At 33.5% G+C, this 27,982-nt stretch overlaps 1 protein-coding gene across 1 annotated transcript in view; it reads right to left on the bottom strand.

Annotated features, from left to right (window-relative positions):
• Nucleotides 1-10,105: 10,105 nt before the first annotated feature.
• Nucleotides 10,106-27,982, bottom strand: part of LOC143411815 (intraflagellar transport protein 88 homolog) — a 50,228-nt gene continuing 32,351 nt past the window's right edge. The window contains exons 9-11 of the mRNA XM_076872695.1: nucleotides 23,165-23,217; nucleotides 21,281-21,346; nucleotides 10,106-10,230 (exon numbers count right to left, since the gene is read on the bottom strand). Of these exons, the coding sequence (XP_076728810.1) occupies nucleotides 10,106-10,230; nucleotides 21,281-21,346; nucleotides 23,165-23,217 (244 nt within the window). The remainder of the gene's footprint in view (nucleotides 10,231-21,280; nucleotides 21,347-23,164; nucleotides 23,218-27,982) is intronic.

Consider the following 27,982-nt stretch of genomic DNA (forward strand, 5'->3'; position numbering starts at 1 on the left):
GCATAGCCACATCATAACCCTGACACCCTTGATCACTTCGTCTTTCCAGCTCACCAAGAGAAACCTAAGCCTGGGTTGCTTTGGTAACTTCACTCTTTGCTCTCCTCCTCCCAGGAAAAGTCCCAGGAGTGCAGAGTGACCTCAGGATTTCCCAATGCTTACTCAGTATCCTCACCTGTGCCCCACAAAACACCTCATTCTGCCTTCTTCAATTCTGGCAACTGACTGTCCCTCTTGCATCCTGAGTTAAAGGCAGCAGCATCCTCTTGGATATGCCAGCTTCTTCCATGTGTGAACTTCTCAGTTCCTTCCTTTGCCGGCTAGTCTCTTCCTTAGCTTCCTCCAACTCATCCCTTGGTAGACTTCCTGTGTATCTCAGGTGGCCCCTCCCTCAGTACACTCACTCTACCAGGTGCTCCCCGTAGTCATGGCCATGCTCTTCTGGCTTATCTTTCTCCCTCACCATCTTCCTATGTGCACAGTGTGGTGCTCTACTCAATTACTTGCTGGCACTTGAAAATTAATGAATTCAATCAGAATGAGTCTCATGTATCAATCACTGCAATAGCTGTAACAATGATTTTGTGTGGAAGTTACAGACATGGCAACTCCAAGTAAAAACAAAACATTTATTGAAACATTAGTTTGAACAGGCCAGTTGTGGTGATGCACACCTGTAATCCCAGCACCTGACTTAGGAGACTGAGGCAGGAGGATAGCAAGTTTGAGGGCAGCCTCAGCAGCTTAAGGAGATCCTATCTCAAAATAAAAAAAAGGGCTGGGGTGTAGTTCAGTGCTAGAGTGCCCCAGGTTCATCCTCAATACTGCCCCAAACAAGAACTCCATTAGTTTGATACAGTTCTAAATTCAAAGAAATAGGGAACGTGAAGCCTTAGATCACTGCTTATCTCCCATGCCATTTTAAAGAGGGAGGTCTAACTAGTAGCATTTTTAGCAGACCCAAGGACATCCTTAGCAGATGCAAAGTAAAGCCCTCTAGGGACAGTGCCATGAAAACAGGAATACTCCCCAGGGATTCCAGGGCTGGCCCAGGAGCTGGTTCTGCCCTGTCATTGTGGAATGAGAGGTAAAGCAGGCAGAGGTGGAGGAAAAAAGAAACCAGGAGAGGTGTGTTAGAGAGGTTACAAACACACCCACCCCTAGGTCAGGCAGAGTAAAAAGACTATCCAATATATTTATTTACTTGTAAAGGATTAATCTTAATAGGCCATCTATGAATAGGAAGCGTCAGGATTAGATTGACTTGAAGGGCACCTGGGAGATGAGAAAATAAAGATCAAGTGTATTTAATTTATGGTAGTTCTTGGGCTGGGAGAAAAGGGAATGATGATGGTGGGGTAGATCCAGAACTTGTGTGGGAAACTTCTGAAAAAAGAAAATAAAAAACTGAAAATAAAATAAGTTTCCAAAATAAAAATTTATTCAGATGTAAGCCACTATAAATGAGGGTCTACAGCTAATAAGCTCCTTGGCTTCACAGTGGAAGCCCCAGCCATGGTGGCCCCTGTATCTCTACAGGGCATGCTGGTAGGGGACTGATTCTTGTGGCTCTCCTACAGATAAGACTATATTCCTGGGGCACAAGGGGCCTGTATTATACTGACACATCTGATGATACATGACCCACCTGAAATCTGAAGGACCAGGTATATTTTAGGAACACAATAAATGCTTATCAAATACAGTAATAAAAGCTCTTGCCATGTGGTAGGATGAGGGTTTTGAATATGGGAAATACTCATTCCCACCTTTTCAGAGTTTTAACACTTAATAAAGTTCACAGAAATTTGTACTCATTTGGAGTAGTAAGTAATGGTAGACATGAAAGGAAAAATTAAAAGAACAACTGAAAAAATGATTTTCACCCTATCATTATTAAAATGGAAGAAAACAGCCACATAAGGGAATACAGAAACAAAATAATAACAGTAATCTGTATTTAATGACACGGAGAATTGCCCATGTTATTTTGCTTAAATAGGGGGTAAAAGTTATAAGATAGTAGTTTTGTAAAAATTTTTGTGAAAAAAGTCTCATTTAAAAAGCAATATATTTGTTTGCAGACATTTGTAAAAATGACTGGGAGGATAAAATGCTAATAATGACCTCTAAGTAGAGGGATGAATGAGTCATATTTTTCTTTATATATTTTAATTTGAATTAAAAATTACTTACAAAAGTAATCTGCCTGAATTTCTAAAAGAACATTTATTGTTTTAATAATATAAAAAAAGTGGGGGGGGGCAATTTTATTCAGGAAAAAAATGAAGGTAGAGAATAGAGGAACAAAGCAGATGCAAGTAAAACAATAGGACAAATTAAATAAATGTTTGAAAGGAGAAAAAAAAAAAACCCACATCTTTTACCTTTAAAAAATCTACTTTTCAATAAGGATGCATGACCATAAATGTCACATATTACTCTCTTGTAATGAAATAAAATCAACCATTACAAGGTGATGGATCCTATAAATCATCTAAAACAGGGTTACCCAAAGTGTGGTCTGGAAACCACTGTGTCCACAAATTGCAAAACATCCTTGAGGAGATGAACACAGAGGTTGAGGGCAGGGACTTAAATGCTTTTATAATGATTTGATACTGTTGACATCCAAAATGCATGATTATTTTTCTAGTAATGTCAATGACAAACTACAAATAATAACTTCACCACAGATAGTTTGAGAAGTACTAATCTCTGAACACTGAAAACCAGAATGTGGTCCAGAGGTTAAATGTCCATTCCAGATTAAAAGCTGACCAATGTCAAATTAAAAAAAAAATAGTTCAGGGTGTTGTCCACCATGCTATGCTTTTATTCCATAAGAATTAGTGTCTGGGGCTTGGGTTGTGCTTAGCAGTAGAGCACTCGCCTAGCACATGTGAGATCCTGGGTTTGATCCTCAGCACTACATAAAAATTACTGAAATAAAGGTATTGTGTCCATCTACAACTAAAAACTAAATTAAAAAAAAAAACTGGTACCTGTCCAATGAAATCAGAAGCAGTTCTTTTACCTAGTTAAGGATTCTTAAGAAGATTGGCTCTGACTTCGTATTCAAGAAAAAAAATAGAATTCAAAACATTTCTTAGTGGCTATGAATTCATGAACATGACCTTAACTTCCTATGCATAGCCAAAGCCAATTATAAGGCCTCACTGGATCCTTTGAGATACAGAGCAGATTTTAAGGAATGCTTTCTGAGTGAATGAACTACGGAACCAATACAAGGCAATGCATAAAACCCTTTAAGAAGGCTTTCAATGGCTTTTAAGAAGTGATTGGTAATCTTACTCAAGAAAATGTAATCAATGCACAAATCACCATAAATTTGATACCAACAATGTATATTCTATTCAGTACTTTATGAAATTTATTCAATTCAATAATGCATAACAGTTGTAAGACATTCTTGTAGATTTTATTACATACATGAACTTTAAAAATTGCCTTTTTTTAAGTATTGTCAATTTAAAGCTGTCTTTATGGGATCTTAAAATGGAATCTCAACTTTGCTATTATAATGGAACAGGTCTCCATTCAACAAGATTATAAATTTTGGGGGGTAATAACTGGAAACATGGGTAAAGTACCAAGTACATATTATATTAACTTTGAATTAATTATATAATATTTTGTCAATCAGGCCAACAGAAAGAATTAAGAAATGTTTTCTGTTATGGTTAAGGAAGGAGATGGCAAATATTGGTAGGATATTTCTCTTTCTGACTATTTTGAACACTTAAGAACAATTTAAAAATATTATCTATTAACATATTTCTATTTGGGGGCTGGTAATGAAAACCTTCTGTATTTTGTATACTCTTTCTTTATCCATTTTATTTTTCATCTTAATAGTTTCCTTTTGTTCTGTAACCTCTTTGGTATTTTGATTGATATTTTTCTCTTCCTTCTTCATTTTTAAAATACTCAGTCCTCAATTCACACTCTTCTCATTTTGCTCTTTTCCACCTGTGCAATCTAATTATTACAGATTTCCTTGCAAGTAGTGCTTTTGATGTTTAGTGAAGCAAAAGAGCAAAAACAGTAACTAAGGGGCTCACAGTTTCCAGGGGCTAGTTCACATTGCTACAGGACTCATGGTATCCAGCAATGAGGACAAAAGGGAACAAGTGAGTCTGTCTGTGGCAGGTAGTAAATCTGTCTGGCTTGGCGTGGCCAATAGCACTATGCCCAGAATTGCTTCCTTCTGACCTTAACAAATGCAGAATGTGCTAAGTTTTTTCCTTACTCAGAAATGGGTAGATTCCCCAAGCACAGGGCAGAACAGTCTTCCTTTCTTTCCATAATAGTTCCAGAAAGGAGACTAGTTTCTCTGAAAAAAAAAATCAATCCATATAAAATTTCTAACTCTAATATTTTAAAATAGGAGTCAGGAGTACAGGAAGTTATATCCTGACCACACAAACCTGGATTGGTTTATCTTTCTTAAGTTTATACAAAACTTTTTCCATTTTAAAGAATCTTGACAAATACATGATTTTGCAACACTATGAAGCTCTCAGGAGATTCTGAGGCTCTATTGGTTATGGAGCACATCTCAAGTGACACTATTCCAAGACCCTAACCCCTAATCTAATTATGGCAGGCTCATTGCAAGAAACATTTAAAACCCTTATTTGCATAATCCTATTTCTCTCCCATTCATTTATAAGGTAGAAAGGTACATGAGTTAGGAGCCTTGACTTAGGAGCCAGTGGCCTGGAATGGTATTCCATGTCTGCCCCCTAACATAGTAGCATGTGGTTTCTTTTCTCATCTACAGAAAATAGCAATGATGAGACCATATTCAAGATCATAGGATTAGTGAATTCATTGGATTAGTTAATATATTTAGAACAGTGTCTGCACTTATGCGTTCAAATGTATGCCACTATTGTTATTTTGTGCAGTGCCGGGGACAGAACTCAGGGCCTCATGCATGCAGTCTACCACTGAGGTAACATCCCTGGCCCCCATTAATTTCATCTAGCTAAGCAGATGTAATAAAGTGGAATTAATGAAAAAGCTGCTACTAGAAAAACAAAGACTGCTAACATTACTCAGGAATATGTTACCCAGGTTCTTCACTTCGGCTTCTCCTTTCTGCTGCCAAATTTCTACCTTACCAGCAGAAGGAAAGAGAAAAGTAAGGCAGAAAAACTGAGAGTCATTTCTGTGTTCCGTAGCAGCTCCAGATAAAGGTTGGATGTTATTATTTAGAAAAATCTCTGGTTTCAAAACATGATTATTTCATAAAATATCTCAACCCAACTACATGGAAGAGCTCACCTATAAATAATCATTGGGCCACAAACTTTAACAAGAAACATCTGAAAACTAGACTGATCATAGAAAATTATCAAATATTAAAAAGGCATCTGATTGTCTAACAAAGTGAAAACGTTTAAATACATCTAGATATATCTGTATAATAAGCTATTATATAGACATTAATAATAATGTTTGGAAGAAATTTTAATTATATAGGAAAAATGTTTAAGTTTCTGCATCAGGATTTACTCTAAACAAGAAACAGAAAGATAAGAAGAAATAAACAAAAAAGGTAACAGGAAGCTTTAGGTTCAATTTTAGAAAAGGAGAGAATCCTAAATTTCAATGTTTATTATATTTAGCATTATAATTAACGTTTTATACCCTACATAGGCCAGGAAACAGAATGTATTGCCACATAGGCTCACTATGTAGGAAAGACAAATAGAAATGGGATGGACAAGAGTTACTTGATATGTGTGCATTCTTTCTCTTTAAGCCTCTTTTCTTCTTCCTAGGACCTTTCTTTTTCATTGATCCCCCTTGACCGTGTTTATAAGCAAAACTTAGATGAGAAAAACCTCAAGAAAATGTTTTTATGTTTTTATTATTTATGATGCAATAATGAATATAGAAAAAACTCTTAAATGTGAATAGAACAATTTAAGGAAAAGGGAGAAAAGGGAAAATGCCACTGACTATGAAGTCCAAGAAACCAAGTAGATTTCAAGGAAATTGAAAAGAGAGACTCAATGTTTATTTTACTACTTTGTAGATTTGGACTATGACTTTAATTCCAAAGACAGACTAAGGTCTGAATTAGGACAAGATACATTCCATGCTTGCATAATTATGTCAAAATGGATTCTACTGTCATGCATAACTCAAAAGAACCCCTCCCCCCACAATGACTAAGGTATAAGAAACTTCGAGCACGAAATACTAAGGAAAAGTTGTAATAATGAGAGGATATATCCAAGTGGCATTGGGTTTTACATAAATTTTAATGAGACCAGTGATAAATTATTATGCAAAGAAGTACATATAAGTATAGAGAGATGTAAGGAGATAAACACTGGATAGTTTAATTATATCAAGGGTAAGTCATGTAAGTTTACTAAAGCAGTCTTTATAAAGCCACTAGGAAATTATTTAGTGAGTAGAATATTAGTTTTTATTTGCAATTAATAAAACATTTATTGGTAACTAATAAGACATTTATTTGTAGAAAAATGGATATTTTTAAAATTCCTGGAGGGTGGTCCCTGAAAATGATTTGTTCCCAGGTATTTTAAATATTCTTCCTTTTTATTTTGTGGCAGGTACCAGGGATTCAACTCATAGACACTCAACCACTGAGTCACATTCCTAGCTCTATTTTGTATTTTATAGAGACAGGGACTCACTGAGTTGCTTAGCACCTCACCAAATTGCTGAGGCTGGCTCTGAACTTGTGATCCTCTTGCCTCTGCCTCCTGAGCCGCTGGGATCATAGGAGTGTCACCATGCCCAGCCTCTTCTTTTTTTTTTTTTTTAATATATATATATTTTTAGTAGTTGATGGAACTTTCTCTCTCTCCTCTCTTTCTTTATATATGGTGCTGAGAATTGAACCTACTGTCTCACACATGCTAGGCAAGCACTCTACCACTGAGCTACACCCTCAACCCCTTAAATATTCTTCTTAAAATATAGTTGTCCCTAACAATTATACCATCCCAATGAAAACAAGGCTTGCTAATAATTAACAAGCACAAGTTCTAATTCCTTTTTGCATACATTCTCAGAAAAAAAACATTATTTTTACCAAAAATTGGTTGTTTTATTTTTCAAAGTACAGATGAATATAAAAAGATTCTAGGTGTATGAGAATAATAGATAAAACCTGATTAATGAACATATAAATATTTTAATGGAAGAGTAATAAGGAGTCTAAGTAGTAATGGAAAGCAAAAGTTTCAATGACATTATTCATTAAAATATAATAAATTTCATTAGCACTTATGAATATTAGTCCAAAGTAGTCAGATTAAAAAAAAAGTTTAAAAACTATATAGAGAGGGGCTGGGGATGTGGCTCAAGCGGTAGCGCGCTCGCCTGGCATGCGTGCGGCCTGGGTCCTATCCTTAGCACCACATACAAACAAAGATGTTGTGTTTGCCGAAAACTAAAATATAAATATTAAAATTCTCTCTCTCTCAAAAAAAAAAAAAACAAAACAAAACTATATAGAGAGACTATAATAAAGCAAAGAGGATAAGGGAAGAAGAAAAGGTAAAGTTTGGACCCAAACCCTATAAAAATCAGAAGGAGAGAACAATATCTCTACTGATTCAACTATGATACAACTAAGAGTGGGAAAGTTGTGTTAATGGTAAATGCTAAAAAATTTTAAGAAGTAATTCTACTTAAAGGAGGATGCTTTCATCTTAGTCCTTTCAAGCTCATTTCCCAGGAATTCTCTGAAATCAATCCTAAGTTTACATTAAGATTCTTTGTGAACTGGTTGCAAAGAAGTTCGTAAGGAGTTAGTTAAAAGGCTACCATATCTCACTGTTTAAGAGGTCAACACAAAAAAAGGTTTTCATAAAGATCAAAATTACTATATTGATTAAACATGTTTAGCAAATTATTTTAATCTGTTTTCTAAAGTTAAAATTTTTGCTTTGTAAAAAATTTAATGTTTGTGCTAAATTAACATATTTAACAAGTGAATATATTTTCATAATTTTTGTAAATTTTGATTTAAGTAAACCAGTTTTTGAAGCCAAAACCACACTTCACTGAATCTGCAAAGTGAAAACATCATCCATTTTTAAAAAATTTTTTCTTTTAGTTTATAAATTGTTGACAAAATTCTTCCTTTGGACAGCCAATGCAATTACATATGAAAGAAAAAATAAGTAGTATTCTGATTGCATTTTGCAGCAATCTGAAAATAGATGGGACTGTGTAAGCTTAGATTTTATTAGATTACCATACTGATAATATTATGTGCATAATTCAAATTTATAGATTGGCCTTATACATGAGAGTACCTTTATGAGTAAAACAATATGGTATCAAAAAAAAGAGGTCAACATTAGAAGTCTACTAAATCACAGGCGCTAATGCATATACCATCTTAAGGTTATAAATCGTAAGAAGTGTGTTATGCATGATCCCTATTTGTAGTAGTTTGTTCTTCTTCAGTTTAAAACTAATAATCCTTAAACTTGTAAAGTCTGAAAAATCTGACTCTGCACATTTAGGGTTCTATATTAGAGAATTTTACATGATAATGAACTGAGTTCCAAAAAACATTCTAGGTTTGAAATATAGAAGGGAGAAAGGATGGGAAGGAAAAGGGGGATCATGAACTAAAATCAACATCTGTATGAGGATGAACCCAACCACTACACATAAAGCTCTAATAATTAAAAAAAGATATATATATATATATATATATATATATATATATATATACACATTATATATATATATTCATTTTTGATTCTGATTAATGAAACACATTCAATAGCAATTATGACAATTATGATCATTTGAACTTCAGTTAATGTCAGTTTACATTTTACAAAGCTTTCATACAAGTTATCTAATTAATTAGTATTTGGTATGTGGAATTATATTGGCCATTATAGCACATTTTAATATATACCCTACGTTAGCATTTTAAACCAACTTGATATTTTAGAGTTTAATTAAAGTAAAAAAATCTGTTTGCCCATAATCTTTTTACAACTGGATACCTTTACAAGAGAATTATCAGATTACATCTTTTTTTTAAAAAATATTATTTTAGTTGTCAATGGACTTTATTTATATGTGGTACTAAGAATCGAACCCAGTGCTTCACACATGTAGGCAAGCGCTCCACCACTGAGCCATAACCCCAGACCATAAGACTGCATCTTAAAATCAAATACAACAATTGTATTTTGAAAACAAAAACAGAATTTAGATTTTCTCTATATCCAAGATAATTTTATTTTTAAAAAGTCCTTTGTCAGCATATTTTCACAATTTAAGAAAAAGTAATTTAATTCCTTATTTAGAATTTTTTCTAATATAGCAATATCAGTTTCAAGAACTTACTTTTTCTGTAAAAGGAAATATTCAGAATTCACATTAAACTTTTATTTATTTATTTTTTTAAAGAATTTTTTTAATATTTATTTTTCAGTTTTCGGTGGACACCTTTATTTTATTTTATGTGGTGCTGAGGATCGAACCCAGAACCCAGCGCCCTGCGCATGCCAGGCGAGCGCATTACCCTTGAGCCACATCCCCACCCCCACATTAAACTTTTAAATAGTCTAGGCTCAAACTTTGTAGATGATTCTTTAAAGTAGTAAAATAAGAACACTGCTATTCTACATACTGTACAGAATATAGAAATGACTTAAAAATGCTTCAGTGTGTGCTAAAGTTATTCTCAGAGCCAAACTCCATTATATTAAAAATATTTAAGGAAAAATGACTATTGTTGTAGACAAGTGATTGCCTCTCAAGGGATGCAGGACTCTCCAATTAAAACAAGCCTTCAAATTAACCTGTAAGTTATATCATACTGTGGAAATTTACAATATTTGTTAATAGCTTTCCACTAAAGACTACACAGAATCCAGTTTTCTTTCTTCTATTAGAAACCCACTTCTGATAGAATTTTATCCTAAAACAAAATTTCAGTTATTCCTCATCTTATGACAGGGCAGAAGAAAATTTCAACTCTGATTTTTGACAGAAGCTACTAATGTCATATTTTTACCTATAGCAGGATGACATTTTGAAAATGAACAGACAACGATTTTCAGTCCATGTGAGATAACTGTTCCCTTATTTCTTTCATTTTTTCCAATCTCTTGAGTTTTGTGGCATATTCTTGAACTTCTTTTAATCCAATATCTGTGCAGAGGCGAACCAAGAAACGCAGACCTAAATTGCAAAAAATAGATTTAGGGAAGAATGCGTATAGTGATAAAAGGCCAACAAATGAACTCAGTCTTCTGGGAAAGAGGTAAAAATGATGAGCACACATAGTGTTTTCTTTTACTCCTGAAAAATAATTACATGTTACAATCTCTGGACTGCTGGAGAACTGACTCCCTTGGAGGGGATATAATGGATCCTTTCCATTTGCCTTGTCCTTAAACTGTCAGATCCTAGAAGAAACATGGCTCAAGACACTGCCAGGTGAGAACTCACAAGGCAGATATAACATTTGTTTATGTGCTAAAGGGCAATTCATAAATACATGTAAACAGCTGTAAGGGAGAGTAGGCTACAAAATGCAGACAGTCTGTACATATAATAAAAATAACAATAATAATAAAAATTAGTAATATATTTTCTTTTTATTGTCATTAATTTTTTCTTTTAATAACTACTATTCACATTATGTGCAAAGCAATGGGAATGCAAAAAAAAAGTCAACATCAAATATATATAAAGTAATTAGCAAAGGCTGGAACACCTATGGACATCACATAATGCATTCCGCTGTCTGGTATTTAAAAAATAAAAACAATTAAAAAAAAAAAGAAATGAACACTTAAGAAGTGGGGAATCAGAACATCCCAATATCTTGCCTCTGCCTATTTGTTCTTCTGTTCAGTCCCATAAATGCATCCCTGAGCTTTCTGTGTTTATCATTTCAATGCATAAAACAATGATGAAAACTTCTTTTATCACTTACATACATACATATACTTAATCACCAGTGACATATTATTTAGTTTCACCTGCTATAGGTCTTATGCTATTCTGGGATTTGCTGCCAGGTGTACTTAAGATTGAGTTTACAAAATTAACAAAATTATGAATAACCAAAACCACAATGATTCTGTTTTTGCATTAATGAAAATGGTTTCTGCCATTTATGGTCTCAATTACCTTAAATATTTTTATTATTTAGTTTTAAAATAATTTGTTTCCCTCAATACAACAGCAATGCAGATCATTGTAGAAGATTTTTTAAAATGTAGAGGTATAAAGAACAAAATAAAAGTTTTGTCTTATACCTGTAGATAAAACAAAACTAAAATATGTATTTTTCCTATATTTTTTCAGTTACAAAGAGAATAACTTCAGGTTATATTAAAAATAGTTTCTAATATCTGAAGAATATTTTATGATATGCCATAATTTTATTCACTTTTCTGAATGTTGTTTTCAAATTTTTTGAGGCTCTCTTATTTCCTTAAGTTATTAAATAGTGGACTCACTGGCATTCAAACTTTATGATTATTTTTAGGCTCCTGATACATATTACCATTCTGCCTTCCTGAAACTGTATTAACTTCTACTATGAGTAGAATTTTAGAAGTCTAATTGCTTTTTCTCCCATAAGAGATGAACGCTGCTCACACAATAGGGAAGCTTGTTATTGTTATATCTTTCCTATCAGTATCAAGATTTCAAAGGTATTTTATGATGCCCTCATAAATGAAGAGAAATATAGCATTCTTCTCATTTATACCCTCACCACAACTTTCTTAAATTATATTTTATAATTACCTACATTTAACTCTAGAAAATTTCATTTAGTTAATCTACAGTTAAATTAATTTTGACTCTGACTTGTTCTGATATAAAAGTATTTATTTCCCTTTTTGAGCTTTAAAGTTTGAGTCAGCTTTCCAGAGAGCTCCTACTAAGTTTTCAAAACGACTTTTTGTGGCTGAGGAGAGATGAGTACATTTTCTAGCCTCCATATATCTAAGAATGTCTTTCTGTTGCATTTACATGCAGAGGTAAAGACTGTTCTACTGCCTTAGGTATTTAGTGTGGCTGGTAGCTATCCAAATTATTTTTCTTTGCAGACAGAAGATTTTTTTGTGGTGGGGGTGCTTATTATAGAATATTTCTTATATTCTGCCTTTGACTTTTGCTTTTATTTCAACTGTTCTGTTTTATTCTTTGTCAGTGCTTCTATTTTTTATATTGTATCTTCCTGGTCTTCTGAATCTATCCAACTCTTAAATTCTTTAATCTTTTTTCTTTTCTTTTCTCCACATTCTGGGATAAATTATCAGTTTTCCAATTACTAATTTTGATTTTCTACTCTTTACTGCCTTTAGTTAGAATTTAACTATTATACATTTTTAGTTTCCCTATAATCCTTTCTTATATATCATACTCTTAGTATTACCCCCATTTTTTTGATATCAACCTATTTCACCTTAGCCTTTGACTTTCTGCTTGTCTGTTCTTGACTTAGTCTTACCCTTAGCACTGCCAACAGAGGAAAAAAAAGAGGGGGCGGGGATTACAAGGGACCAAATATGCATCTTCTCCTAGTTACTATAATACTTTTTTAAACTCTTTCTCTGGGTTATAAAAATTATTTATATTTCCTTGTTCAATGGCACATTTTTTCATAGTTCCCTGCTGACTTCTCATCCCCTCTTATTACTTGGGCTGAAACAAGGAGCAATCTATTCCAACCTGTACTTGCCAACAAAACGTACCTTGGGCTTTGTCCTGTTCTTGGTCTATAAAGATACTGATAAACCGTTCTTGTGCTTTAGTATTCTGTTAAATATTTTCTTGTATGAGAAATGCTCTAGCATTTTTCCAAAGTTAAACTATCTAGCCTGTATGGTAAATTCCATTCCCTCAAACATCTTTTTCCATCACCATGGCTTCTCTGGGCATACTTTCAATTTCTCCTTTTCTACTGGATCATTCCCCTTATCCAACAGAAATGTTCACCTTTTCACATTCTTGAAGAAAAATCTTCCCTGGATTCTGCTACATTCTTTAGATTTCATCTTCCATTACTCCTTCAAATATAAATTCCACAAAGTGGTCAATTACTTCAATTTCCACTCACATTTCCACCCCACAGTGATTCTGTTTCTACCGCTACTACTTCTCTGAAGATCTTTCAAAGTCACTGGCTTCCTGCCAATTCTTTTAGTTTTTTACTTCATGAACAACCATGTCTTTTCTTGAAATCCTTCTCCCTTGGCTTATCTTCCTGACTCCCCTTTTCTGTTTCTTTACCGTTTCCTCTATTTCACTTAAATGTTAGTGTGCTCCAGGATTCCACACTTGGTTATTCCATATTTACTTTATGAACTGCCCCTAGGAAGTTTTCTCCTTTTGTAAACCTCAACTGTATCTGTAGATCATTTAAAACTAACCTATAATTCCAGATTACACATTTCTCCTCAGCTTTTACTACATTTCTTTCTACGCATTATTGTAACTTTGCTAAAGTTAAATAGAATGGATAAATCTACCTGACATCCGCAATACCTCAAAGAAAATCTACCTTAAACTGACATCATCATTTCCCCTAAAGTCTCTTTTTTCCCCTGCATTTTCTCTCACTTTATCTCCTACTATCCACATAAATATCCGAGTTATTCTTCTCTTTCTCCTACTTTTACAATTAATCATTTTGACATTATTAAATAACTCTTAAGTACATTTCACCACATCACCCACCAACCACCTCACTGCATTTTGCCCAATTTCTTGCTGTACAATTTAGGTAGGGGATTCGGAAACAAGCTGTTCCTTACACTAATTCTTAGTCAACCCTTCTGCTTTCAGCACCAGTAGACACACCTCCCACTCTTGAATGTCTCCAATTCATGGTATTTCCTGCAGTTCTGTGTTATGAATTGATTTATTTCTTGTTGAATTTTTCACTGCCTACCTACCCCTGCAGTATTTCTAATCTGCTAATTAGAAAATGTCCTTAAAATTGCCCCAAATTTAATTATCTCTTTGTGTTTATAATTTTTGGAAAATGTCTTTTTAGTTTGTTTGTAGTATAAGAAAACATATGTTCCATCTGCTACAGTTTTTGAAATAGGATACATTTTAAAATAGAATCTACATTCTTAAATCTCCTTGTTCTTCTTAATGCTATTTTTCTACCTGGAATGCCTGTTTCTGCCTTACCTCCTTGGTAAAGCCTCTGTAACCTTCAAAGCTACTTCAAATGTCACTTCCTCTGTGAAACCTAATTATGGAAATTGTCTCCTGATACTGGTAAAATTAAGGGCTCTATACTTCCACAGCACTTTGGACATTTTTCAATTAACTGTTATACTATATCAGACAACTGACTATTAGTGAATCCTAGGAAGCCAAAATCAAGACTTAACATAAATTGTATTCCTAGCACATAAAAAATAGCTGATAAAAATTTTGGGGAAATAAATGAATGAATAAAGAAACAGGGAAGGCTTAAAGCTAACACACACTTAATTTAAAAATATTATTGAGAATACAAGGGGCTGAGGATGTGGCTCAAGTGGTAGTGCACTCGCCTAGCATGCGTGAGGCACTGGGTTCGATTCTCAGCACCACATTAAAAAAAAAAACAAAATAAAGAGAATACATATTATAACAGAAGAACACAAAAAACATACTTAACACATTAAATTTATATGCTGATGACCCCCAACTTTTTTTTTAAAGAGAGAATGAGAGAGGAGAGAGAGAGAAAGAGAGAGAGAGAGAGAGAGAGAATTTTAATATTTATTTTTTAGTTATCGGCGGACACAACATTTTTGTTTGTATGGGGTGCTGAGAATCGAACCTGGGCCGCACGCATGCCAGGCGAGCGCGCTACCACTTGAGCCACATCCCCAGCCCGATGACCCCCAACTTTAAGTGACCAAATAACAGATCCTCGTGGCTATCTAAGAGGTAGGTCAAACATAACATGTTTAATACAAGCTGAATTTTTTCTCTAAATCTTGCTCCTTCTCCAGTTTTCCATCTCAGTGAATAGGGGCTCTATCCTTCTAGTTGCCCACTTCTAAATCTATGGGGTTATCCTTGACTTCTCTACCCACTGACCCCTCTCTCTCTCATATTACATCCAAACGGCCAGAAAATGCTGTCACCAATACCTTCCAAACATATTCAGAGTTTGACCAACTTTCATCATCTCCACTCTTATCATTTGAGTCCAAGCTAATACTTTGAGTTCTCATGTGAATCTGCCCACCCCAGTTTATTCTTCAGACAGCAGCTGAAATGATCTTTTGATCTGGACCTAAAGTACAGGAGGGTGAGTTAATCCTACTTTTAGTGATGCTCTGTGAAGTCATATTACATTTCTGGTCAAAATTCTCCAGTAGTTTATCATTTCCCTAAAAATACACCCTGAAGTCTTGATATGAGGCCTGAGAGGACCTGTAGAAAACACAAATTATCTTCTACTTTCTTGTAGAAAATACACATTACCTGTTAAGATATGTGTATACACAGGCAATTATTTAAACATATATCCTGTCTGTTCATACAGCCCACCTCCTCTGACTCATCCTTCTGCTCTTCCATCACAAGGTCCACTGTGCTCTGACCAAATGAACTTCCAAGTCTTAGTGTCTTGCTTCCTTCTATCTTTTCATGTCTGCTCAAATGCTACCCTGGACATCTGAAAGATCTCCCTTGATCACCCTGTCTAAAACACTAGCTTTTCCCATATTTCTACCTACTTACCTGTGTTTCCTTCACAGCACTTATGACTACTAAATAAATAATTTTATTGTCTTTCTTTTCCCACTAGAATACAAACCACGACACCAAGGATTTCAGTCCATTTTTTTTTATGCCACATCGACAATGCTAGTAGAATGGTGTCTAGAATACAGTAGTCACTCAAGAATTTGTACATAAATAACCAGTTTATGACCATTAAAGTATTGCAAAGAATCAAGACTAAAATAATTTAAAGTGCCCACATACTACTATAAAAATTGCCTTTGTATACACTTATATTAACAGGTAATTTGTATTTTCTATAAGAAAGTAGAAGGTAGTTTGTGTTTTCTTTTTTTTAATATTTATTTTTTAGTTGTAGTTGAATATAATACCTTTATTTCACTTATTTATTTTTGTGTGGTGCTGAGAATCGAACCTAGGTCCCGCATGTACAAGGCAAGTGCTCTACCACTGAGCCACAACCCCAGCCCCTGGTAATTTGTATTTTCTACAAATAACACACAACTGTTTCTCTTATCTGCCTAAGTTCCAAAGAGTGTGTCTTAGGATATTTAATGTAAAATAAAAATCATTTATTTTGGTGAACGTCCTATGAAATGTAGAATACCATCTGCAGTCTATAGAACAGGCCAATTTTTGAGTGAAGAATATATTTTAAAACTAAATTATCCTGTTTGGTTCATTTGAAACTACTCAGCTAAAAATAAGACATGCTACAGGTATCAATATAATTTTTCTAAAGCTATAGTTAAGATAGTCTATTGATAACACTTGTATTGAAAACTGTATAGGTCAAAATCATGTTGAACATTTCTTATGGCATATAATCTTTCATTTAATTTTTAGAGTAATTCTGAAATTCTCTATAAAGGAAAAATCTTGGCCTTGCTTAAAGGTATTCCCTGCCCGGACCCTGTGCAGAAGGGCTGTGGCTACAGCAGTAGTTTTCATCTGGCAGCAGTTTTGCTCCTCAGGGGACATTTGGCCTTGTTTGAAGATTTTCAGTTTTCATAACTGGGGATGAAAGTGCTATCACATCTGGTTCATAGAGGTCATGGATGCTGTCAAAAATCCTAAAATCTACTGGATGGCTTCTCATAACCCAGAATTATACAATCTCAAATGTCTGAAGTGATAGGCTGAGAAACTCTTCAGCCTGCCAGACTGTTGAGTCGCTCCATTTTTATAGCACTATCACTGCTATCGCGCTCTCTTCTTGTGTAATCTCTAAAGTACCAGTTCTCTAGTGTAACAGAGATACCATCAAAAGCCTACCAACAAAGAAAACCACCGGACCAGAGACATTCTCAACAGAGTTCTAGCAGACCTTCAAAGAAGAACTAACACCAATCTTCTTCAAATTACTTCATGAAATAGAAAAGGAGGGAATCCTTCCAAACTCATTCTATGAAGCTAGTATCACCCTGATATCAAAATCAAAGACACATCAAGGAAAGAAAACTTCAGACTAATATTCCCAAAAAACATAGATGCAAAAATACTGGCAAATCACATACAAAAATATATTTTAAAAAATAGTATACCATGATTAAATGGGGTTCATCCCAGGATGCAAAGTTGGTTCAACATACAGAAATCAATAAATGTAACTCATCACATCAATAGACTTAAAGCATCACATAATTTTATATCTTAATAGATACAGAAAAAGCATTTAACAAAATACAGCATCCATTCATGTTCAAAACACTAGAAAAACTAGGGATAGTAGGAAGATACCTTAACATTGTAAAAGATATATATGTTAAATCCCAGGCCAACATCATTATAAATGGAGAAAAATGGAAAGAATTACCTTTAAAAATAGGATGCCCTCTTTTAGTACTTCTATTCAACATAGTCCTTGAAACTCCAGCACAATAAGGCAAAAGAAAGAAATTAAAGGGATACAAATAGAAAAGAAGAACTCAAACTATCTGTATTTGCCAATGACATGATTCTATATTTAGAAGACCCCAAAAAACTCCACAAGAAAATATCTAGAAATCATAAATGAATTCAGCAAAGTAGCAAGATATAAAATTAGCACCCACAAATCAATTGCATTCCTATACATTAGCGACAAATCAACTGAAAGAGAAATTTGGAAAACTATCCCATTCACAATAGCCTCAAAAAAATATTTGAAAATCAATATAACAAAAGAGGTGAAAGACCTCCACAATGAAAACTACAGAATGCTAAAGAAAGAAATCGAAGAAGACCTTAGAAGATGGAAAGATCTCTCATGTTCTTTGATAGACAGAATTAATATTGTCAAAATGGCCATACTACCAAAAATGCTACACTGATTTAATGCAATTCCCATTTAAATTTCAATGATGCTCTTTGTAGAAATAGAAAAAGCAGTCATGAAATTCAGTTGGAAAAATAAGAGGACCAGAATGCCAAAGCAATCCTTAGTTGAAAAAAATGAAGCAGGAGGTATGACAATACCAGACCTTAAATGATCCTACAGAGCTATAGTAATAAAACAGCATGGTATTGGCATCAAAACAGACATAAAGACCAATGGTACAGAATAGAAGACCTAAAATACAGTTATTGAATACTAGAAAAAGGCACCATAAACATCCATTGGAGGAAGATACCCTCTTCCACAAATGGTGCTAGGAAAACTGAAAATCCATGCGCAGCAAAATGAAATTAAACCCCTATCTCTCACCATGCACAAAAACTCAACTCAAAGTGGATCAAGGACTTAGGCATTAGAATCAAAGACCCTGCATCCACTAGAAGAAAATGCAGGTTCAACTCTCCAACATGTTGACTTAGGAATAGAATTCCTCAACAAGACTCCTAAAGTACAAGAAGAAAAATCAAGATCAATAAATGGGATGGAATCAAACTAAAAAGCTTCTTAATAACAAAGGAAATGATCAAGAATGTGAAGAGAGAGCCTATAGAATGGGAGAAAAATCTTTGCACTTGCACCTCAGAACAATAATCTCCAGGATATATAAAGAATTAAAAAACCTAATACCCCAAACCAAATAATCCAATCAATAAATGCGCAAAGGAACTGAACAGATACTTCACAGAAGAAGAAATATAATCGGTCAACAAATATATTTTAAAAAGTTCAACATCTCTAGCAATTAGAGAAATTAAAACTACACTGAGATTTTTATCTCACTCCAGTCAGAATGGCAATTATCAAGAACACAAGTAACAGTAAATGTTGGTGAGGATGTGGGGAAAAAGGTGCACTTATACATTGCTGGTGAGACTGCAAATTGGTACTACACAATGGAATATCACTCAGTCATAAAGAAGATTGAAATGATGGTATTTGCTGGTAAATGGATGGAACTGGAGACTATCATGCTAAGTGAAAATAAGCCAACTCCCCAAACCAAAAGCCAAATGTTCTCTCTGAGAAAGTTGGAAAACTATCCCATTCACAAAGATATATGGATGCTAACACACAATAAAGGTGGGGAGGGAAGAATAGAAGTTTATTGGATTAAATAAAGGGGAAGGAAGGGAAGAGAATGGGATGGGAATAAGAAAGACAGTAGAATGAATGGGACATAACTCTCCAAGGTTCATATATGAATACATGACCAACGTAACTCCACATCATGTACAACCACAAGAAATGGAAGTTATACTCCTTATATATATATTTAATATGTCAAAATGCACTCTTGTCATGTATATCTAAAAAGAACAACAACAACAACAAAAAATCACATCAAATGCTTTTAAAATGAAAATTAAGGTAAAAAAATAAGATGCCTAGGGGTTCACTGCATACCTAAATGACAATCTGAAGGTAGGGCTAGAAGTCTGTACTTTCAAAGAATTCTACAAGTAATTTCCTTGTAGCCTGCTTCCTGACTGGCATACAGCTATGAGTTTATAAATCTACTTCTAAATAGCCTTAAAGAATACCTTGATTCTGCACCATTACCAAAGATCACAGCTGAGCTATCTACTGTAGAGCTAATAAAAGCTAAAATAAAAGACAAATGGAGAGGGGCTGGGGATGTGGCTCAAGTGGTAGCGCGCTCGCCTGCCATGCATGCGGCCCGGGTTTGATCCTCAGCACCACATACAAACAAAGATGTTGTGCCTGCCGAAAAACTAAAAAAATAAATATTAAAAAATTCTCTCTCACTCTCTCTCTCTCTCCACTCTCTCTCAAAAAAAATTAAAAAAAAAAGACAAATGGAGAAATATAATTAAGGGACATGCAGAATGTCTATTTAATCCTTGATTCAGTCTGGGTCATCAGAAAACTCAGCTCAGGACAGATTTATTTCCATTAAACTGTAATGTGCCTTTTTGTATTCATTGTCAGTAAAGGAAAAAATTAAAAGTAGTCTTTTCAAACATGTTGTTTCATTTGATGCAGATGTTTTTGAAGTATTTACTGTATTTTTTGATGATTATCTGCTACATGTCTTGGTGTCTCAAGTACAATTAAGAATTGGAAAGTTTTCTTCTCAAGGAACTAGTTTGTACTTCTTCATAAAATAATATTATATAACTAATTCTTCTCTTTCCTTTGTATACAAGGCAATTCAGGGCAAAAAATACAGTTCAATGAGTACACACAGTAAATGAATTTAGGTATTTTCTCTTTTTCTTTATCCTGATTTTGTTGTTATTGTAATACTTCACATTATCATAAAGTTTGCACGAAATCTATTGTGTAACAAGATGAGAAATCAATGAATATTTTCTACAAATCTAATTTACCACTGAGAAATAAAATATTGAAATAATATTTTAAAATTAAAAGTAACAGGGCTGGCGTGGTGGCTCAGTGGCAGAGCGCTTGCCTCATACATGTGAGGTGCTGGGTTCGATCCTCAGTACCACATAAAAATAAACAAAATAAAGATATTGTGTCCATCTATAAATAAATTTTTTTAAAAAATTAAAAATCATTTGCTATCAGCATCAACAAGACTATTAATATTCTATTTTCATAAACTCTAAAAGTATTTTTTCAACCTCAAAACATCATATATGAAAATGAACAGTTAAAATGTCACAGTTTATAAACTTTAAAAATTCAATAAGTTAGGGGGTGGGATGTGGCTCATGCGGTAGCGCGCTCGCCTGGCATGCACGCGGCCCGGGTTCGATCCTCAGCACCACATATAAACAAAGATGTTGTGTCCGCCAAAAACTAAAAAATAAATAAATAAATAATAAAATTCTCTCTCTCTCTCTTTAAAAAAAAAAATTCAGTAAGTTAAAATTTATTCTCAAAAAATTTCATAAAACTTGAGATATTTTGTTTATTACTGAAGAGAATTCAGTATTCTATTAAAAAATCTATCAATAATTAAATTCTATAAAAATACATATTTACATAATCAAATTTTCTGATTCTATAAAAACATTAAATACATGTATCAGAAAACACAGGTGACATTTTTGTATGTAATTACTGAAGCAAATGTAATTTTATATTAGAACTAAAATATGAGATCGATCTTGTTCCTTCAAAGTTATAAAATGTAAGATCACTTACATTCAACATTTTCAGGAAATTTTCTGTGAATATCTTTGTAAGTATCTAATGCTTTTTGGTAGTTACCTATAAATAAAAAAATATAATACATTAGCAAATTATACAAATCAATAGGATTTGGCAAAATATTAATTTTAATCCAATACGCTTGCACACATTTGTGGTTTGGCAGAAAGCCTTCATATTTGCCACAGGCTACACACATTCTTACTATTACTTGTGAGAGAAAAATGTACAGATAAAATAAATTTTAAAAGGGCTAGAGCAGAAGCAAATGGGTAATGGTTGGAACTCATTTTACTTCTTAAAATAAATATTTTAGTGGCTAAAATTAAGATCCATTCAATTTCTGAAAAAGGATTTTTCCAAATGAACAACTGATAAATTAAAAATAATTTGTGATAAACTAATAGTAATTTCAATGTCATTATCTAGTAGGAAAAGGTAATTTTTTTTAAAACATTAAAAAGTCTACTGAAAGCAATTTTTTTCATAATAAAAAATGTGGCTTCGTGTAGCAGTAATAAATAGGAAAAATGAGTTTAGGTCAAAGATCTTTCCTAAAATCTCATCAAACAAGTTAAAAATCTCTCTAGGCTTCACTGTGTAAGACAAATGGCTATTCTAATTTTTGAAAAGTTGTTGTGAGATCTAAATGATTTAGGGATAGGAGACATGTAGCATATAGCAAATTCTTAATAAATGTATGCTGTTCCTTCTAACCTTGCACTTCAATAACTCAAGTAGTCAGAAGAGCTTGTTTTTGTACATTTTACATGACTGACATTGAAATGAATCTAGACAACTGGAAACTCACACTGATATAAATAAAACGTATATAGTACAAATTGTATATCCAGTAGGATTATAGTAATGTTATACATCAAGCCTTATACTGGAGTGTGTATAAAACATTCTCTGGTGCCATACTGAAGGTGCTCAAAGATAAAGACACCTCCTACAAAACTGAGTGAGAATACACAGTCAACACTTTCACAATTTGTGTTTCCTTTGAATTGAAGACTATCTTTTCCTGGGTCATTTTTATATTTTATAAGAGCGATTATAAATTTGTTAACATCAATCTCCTAGCTTAATTTCAGATATTTTAAGCAAAGTCATTCACTTCACAGTTTTTCTAAAATTATTGTCATCTCTGTGGTGTCAGCACAGAATGTAATAAAAGCAGTAGCAGAAAATATAAACCAAGATATCTAGTGATTTTAGGTATTAAAAAGTGTCTAGTTCTAGTTCTGAGTTTTCCTTATGCTTTTCAGATGTGAGACACTTTTCCTATTATAAATTTGGGTGAATACACATGGCATTTGAGAATCATGTGAATAGAAAATGAAAATATAAAAAGAATCTGGTGCTTGGGCTGTAGCTCAGTGGCAGAATACTTGCCTAGCACATGTGAGGTTGCCTAACTGGGTTTGATCCTTAGCACCACATAAAAATAAATAAATAGAAGGCATTCCGTCCATCTACAACTATAAAGAAAAATTTAAAAAATATAAAGAGAATACTTATTTTTCTGTAGCTAACTTGTGAAAATGATTACATGTAATTTTGAGAACTAATCCATTTTTAAGACAGGTATTGGAATACATAATTAATATCTACTTTGCAGGGATTGGGAAGTAGCTCAGTGGCAGAGGCCATGGGCTCAACCCCCAATACTGTAAAAACAAAAAGAAAAACAATACCTACCTTTGTAATATGCAGTAATTATTATGTTTTTCATATAATGCTTAATTACATATAGTTATTTAAAAAGCTAGTGTTTTTAAAAAACATGCAACTTAAACACATTTATATGCAAAATTAACTGAAAGAAGGAAAGAAGCAAAATAAATAAAAAATGAATAAAGTCAAAATATTTACCACTTCTTCTAAAACAACTAGCTACCATCAGCTGCCATTTCACTTGTGTAGGCCTACAAAAGAAATAATAAATTAGCTGAAATTAGAGATGAAACAAAAATAATTTGAGACGTTTAGTTTTATAAACCTTTATATCTGTACTTTCGATTACTTTTTGACCTTGTTATTTGATCATTGTTATTATTGAAAATGGCAGATATGTAGTTCTTTCATTAAAGTTCGTTACATTTACATTATAACATCTAAATTTAAGAGCCTTTCAAAGTTCATTTAGTTCATGCTTTATTTAGATATTCTTACGAACCACTTAACCTACTTAGTTAAAAAACATTTTATTCTGTTGTAAACATGATCATCAATCTTTAATCATAACATTTAAGCTTACAAATTTAATACCTAAGGGTCAATTTTTGATCTTATGTTTGAATAATCAAGCTTAAACCAAAAGAGAGAGCAAAGGAGGAAGGAGGACATGGGGAAGTATTAAGGAATGAAATCAACCAAAATTACACTATATCTATATATGATTATATCACAATGAATCTCATACATATAATTATACAGCACTAATGAAAAAATAATTAACTGAAAGGAGACCAGTAGAATAGAGCAAGAGGATCAGGGGAAGGGGGGAAAAAAGGGAAAGGAGGGTACCAGGGAATCAGATTGATCAAATTATGTTATGTGCATATACAAATATGTTAAAATGAATCTTGCTATTAGGTATAATTATAATGCACCAATAAAAAAAAATAAAAAGAGCAAAATAGGATACTATATTTCTTTATTTTCCCTTAAAAAGGAATATTTTTTTTCTCTAAAATAAATACCTATAGGATTTCTATAAATAAATACCTGACAACTGTTAAAAATACCTAAGAATGAGAGATTTTAAGAAATAAAAACCCAGGAAACATTTTAATGCTCCTCTCACTTTTTTGAATATCCATTCTACTTACCTGATGGATTCAAAAACAGCCTCATTCCCTACTCAATTTGATGGCAAACTTACCAGCTTTGGAATCAGATAAATCTGGGTTTAAATCACAGCACTGCTACTTGGGCAAGTTATTTAACTTCAAACCCACTGCCTACACACCCACCTACTATGATCTAAATAAAATACATATCTAACCATATTTCTTCCCTCCTTAAAATCTGTCACCTCCTCCACCCACATGTTAAATCCAAGATTCTAACCCAATTTATCTATTTTCTAGTCATTTTCTGCTTCTCCAACTCGTCTTCTACCTTGCCTTGTCTAACATTTCAGGCCACTGAAAATCCAAGCAGGAGCATTTGCTAGACTCTTGGTCTTTGTGTATAACAGCACCTCTACTTGGAGGCTTATTCCAACTTCTACACTCTTCCCTGACAGGATGGATTGACTGGTTTATGTATTCCCAAAACACTCTAAAATCTCTCAGCAGTGCTTTAATCATACTGTTTTATGAATATGTGTATTTCTGAATATTAATGTTATCCTTCTTCTTCTATAAATGTAACCACTATTCTGACTTCTAACACTGTTAACTTGGTCAGGTTTTGAACTTTAAATGAATTAAATTATACAGAATGCATCCTTTTATAAATAGCTAAATTATTAAATATAATTTACATAGCACACAATTAAAGTAGACAACATAATAGTTTTAGTATGTTCCATTAACTTTTCAAAATTATAACTATATACAACATAAAATTTGCCATTTTAACTACTTTTAGGTGTACAGTGGCATTAATTACATTCACAATGGTGTACAAACACCACTACTATCAATTCCTAAAACATTTTCCCCCCATGATACTGGGAATTGAACCCAGTTTTGCCATTGAGCTATATCCTCAGTCCTTTTTATTTTTAAATTTGAAACAGGCTGACCTCAAACTTGGGATCTTACTCCTGCCTCAGTCTCCCAAGTTGCTGAGATTATAGACATTTGCAACTGTGCTCAGCTCCAAAACATGTTTTGACATGAAACAAACTCTGTAATGCTTAAGCAGGCATGTTTCATCCTCCTCCTCCCAGTTCCTAGTAATTTCGAATCTCTTTTCTGTGTCTGTGCATTTACCCTAATCTTAGACACTTTATACAAGTGAAATCATAGAGCATCACTTCTTTTGTGTTTGGCTTCACTCACTTAGCACAGTGTTTTAAGGTCTTTCTACATTATAGTATATATCACAGCATCCTTCTTTTTTATAGTAGAATAATATTCCATTGTACATGTATACTGATGCACAGTTGGGTTGTTTCCATCTTTTGACTACTATAATCCATGCTGCTATGCAATATGTATTTGAGTCTCTGCTACTATTACTCTTGTATATTTACTTGGAAGTAAAATTGCTGGATCATATGGTAATTCTAAGTTTAGCTTTTTGAAGAACTGCCAAACTGTTTTCTAGAAAACATCATTTATACCAGTAATGAACAAAGGTTTCAGTCTTTCCCCATCACTTATTTTCTTTTTGATAATACTACCCTAAAAGGCATGAGGTAGTATCTCATTGTGTTTTTGATTTGCATTTCCCAAATGATTCATTATGGTAAGTATCTTTTCATACGCTTGTATTCTTTATTGGGAGAAATGTCTATTCAAACCTTTTGCTCATTTTTAAAATGTTTTGTTGTTGTTGAGTTGTAGGATCTCTTTATAAATTTTTCATACTAACTCCTTCTCAGGTATATGATTTATAAAGATGTTTCCCACTCTGTAGGTATCTTAACTTTTTTGATTATTTCTTTTATCAAAAAAACTTTTATAAGTTTTATGAAGTCAAATTTTCTACTTCTTGTGCTTTTGGTATCATATACAAGAAATCAATGCCAAACTTAATGCCATGAACATATTCCACCAAGATTTTTTTATAAGAGTTTTATAGTTTTTTAGCTTTTAGCTTTACTTTTTAGCTTTACTTTTAGGTCTTTAGTCCATTTAAAAAATATTTATTTATTTATGTATCTTTAGTTTTAGGTGGATACATTAGTTTGTTTTTTAATATGGTGCTGAGGATGGAACCCAGTGCCTCATGCATGCTAGGCGAGCACTCTACCACTGAGCCACCACCCCAGCCCTGTCTTCAGTCCATTTTGAGTTAATTTTTGTATATGGTATAAAGAATGGGTCCAATTTCATTCCTTCTGTTGTTGTTGTTTATTGTTTTGGTACCAAGGATTGAACCCAGGGGTGCTCAACTACTGAGCCACATACCCAGTCCTTATTTTTTATTTTGAGACAGGATCTCACTAAGTTATTTAAAGCCTGGATAAATTGCTGAGGCAGGCTCTGAACTTGGATCCTCCTGCCTCAGCCTCCCAAGTTGCTGGGATTACCGACATGTGCCACCGCACCCAGCCCCAATTTCATTCTTTTGCAGATGAATATCTGGTTTCCAAGCACTTTCTTGAAAGACTGTCCTTTCTTCATTGAATGCTTTTAACACTTTGGTTGAAATGCAATTTACCATATATGAAGGTTATTTCTGGGTTTTAGATTCTGTTCTGTTGGCCTATATATCTATCCTTTTGCCAGTACTACAATGTTTTGATTCCAATAGAATGGAGGAAAATTTGAAATCAGAAACTATGAGTCCTCCAACACTGTTTCTTTTCAAACTATTTTATCTATTTAAAATACCCTGTGATTCCATATGATTATCTGCATGGATTTTCTATTTCTGCAAAATGACAACAACAACAAAATAAAAAACAACATTGGTATTTTGATACAGACTGTACTGAATCTAAGATTGCTTAGAGTAGTATTGTCATCTTAATTATATTAACTCTTCCAATACATGCACACGTGTCTTTCCATTCATTTATGTCTTTAATTTCTCTCAAGAATGTTCTATAGATTTCAGTGTCTCTCAATCTTCATGGTTAAATTAATTATTTTATTTTATTCTTTTTTTTTTTTTTTGAGGCGGGGAATTGGAGTGGTAACTAGGGATTGAACTCAGGAGCACTCAACTCTGAACCACATCCCCAGCTCTATTTTGTATTTTATTGAGAGACAGGGTCTCACAGACTTGCTTAGTGCTTCACTCAATTGCTGAGGCTGGCTTTGAATAATTTGGATAATTTTTCTTCATCCTTATCAATTTGGATGCCTTTTATTATTTTTTTTCAACTTATGAGATTATTTAGAGTTTGTTTAACTGGAAAAGTCATAATTTCTCCTTCATTCTTGGAGAATAGTTTTGATGGAAACTTGATTGACAGTTTACTTGTTTTCTTCTTATTATTTTTTTTAAATTTCAGGACTTTATCACCCCCATTGTCTTCTGGCTTGCAAGGTTCTGCTGAGAGTCTGCTGATAATCTTATGAGGATTCCTTATATGTGATGAGTTAGTTTTCTTTTGCTGCTTTCAAGATTCTCTGTCTTGGGGTGGGGATGTGGCTCAAGCGGTAGCGCGCTCGCCTGGCATGCGTGCGGCCCGGGTTCGATCCTCAGCACCACATACAAACAAAGATGTTGTGTCCGCCGAGAACTAAAATAATAAATATTAAAAAAAAAAAGATTCTCTGTCTTTCAATGGTTTGTTTATAATGTATCTCAGTGGGGTTTTTCTACTTAGGAGTTCACTGAGCAGCTTAGATCTGTAGATCCATGTTCTCCTTCAAATTTGGGATATGTTGGCCATTATTTCTTTAAATAGTCTCTCTGCTCCTCTCTCTCTCTCTTCCCCTTGTGCAGCTCCCAGATATACTGCATATACTAGTCTGCCTGATGGTGTTTTATGATAATAATCATAATAAATATTAAAGAACACTTACATTAAATGGACCAGTTAGCCTAGGATTTCTTGAA

Source organism: Callospermophilus lateralis, chromosome 12 (assembly GCF_048772815.1).
Source record: "Callospermophilus lateralis isolate mCalLat2 chromosome 12, mCalLat2.hap1, whole genome shotgun sequence".
Taxonomy (NCBI): Eukaryota; Metazoa; Chordata; class Mammalia; order Rodentia; family Sciuridae; genus Callospermophilus; species Callospermophilus lateralis.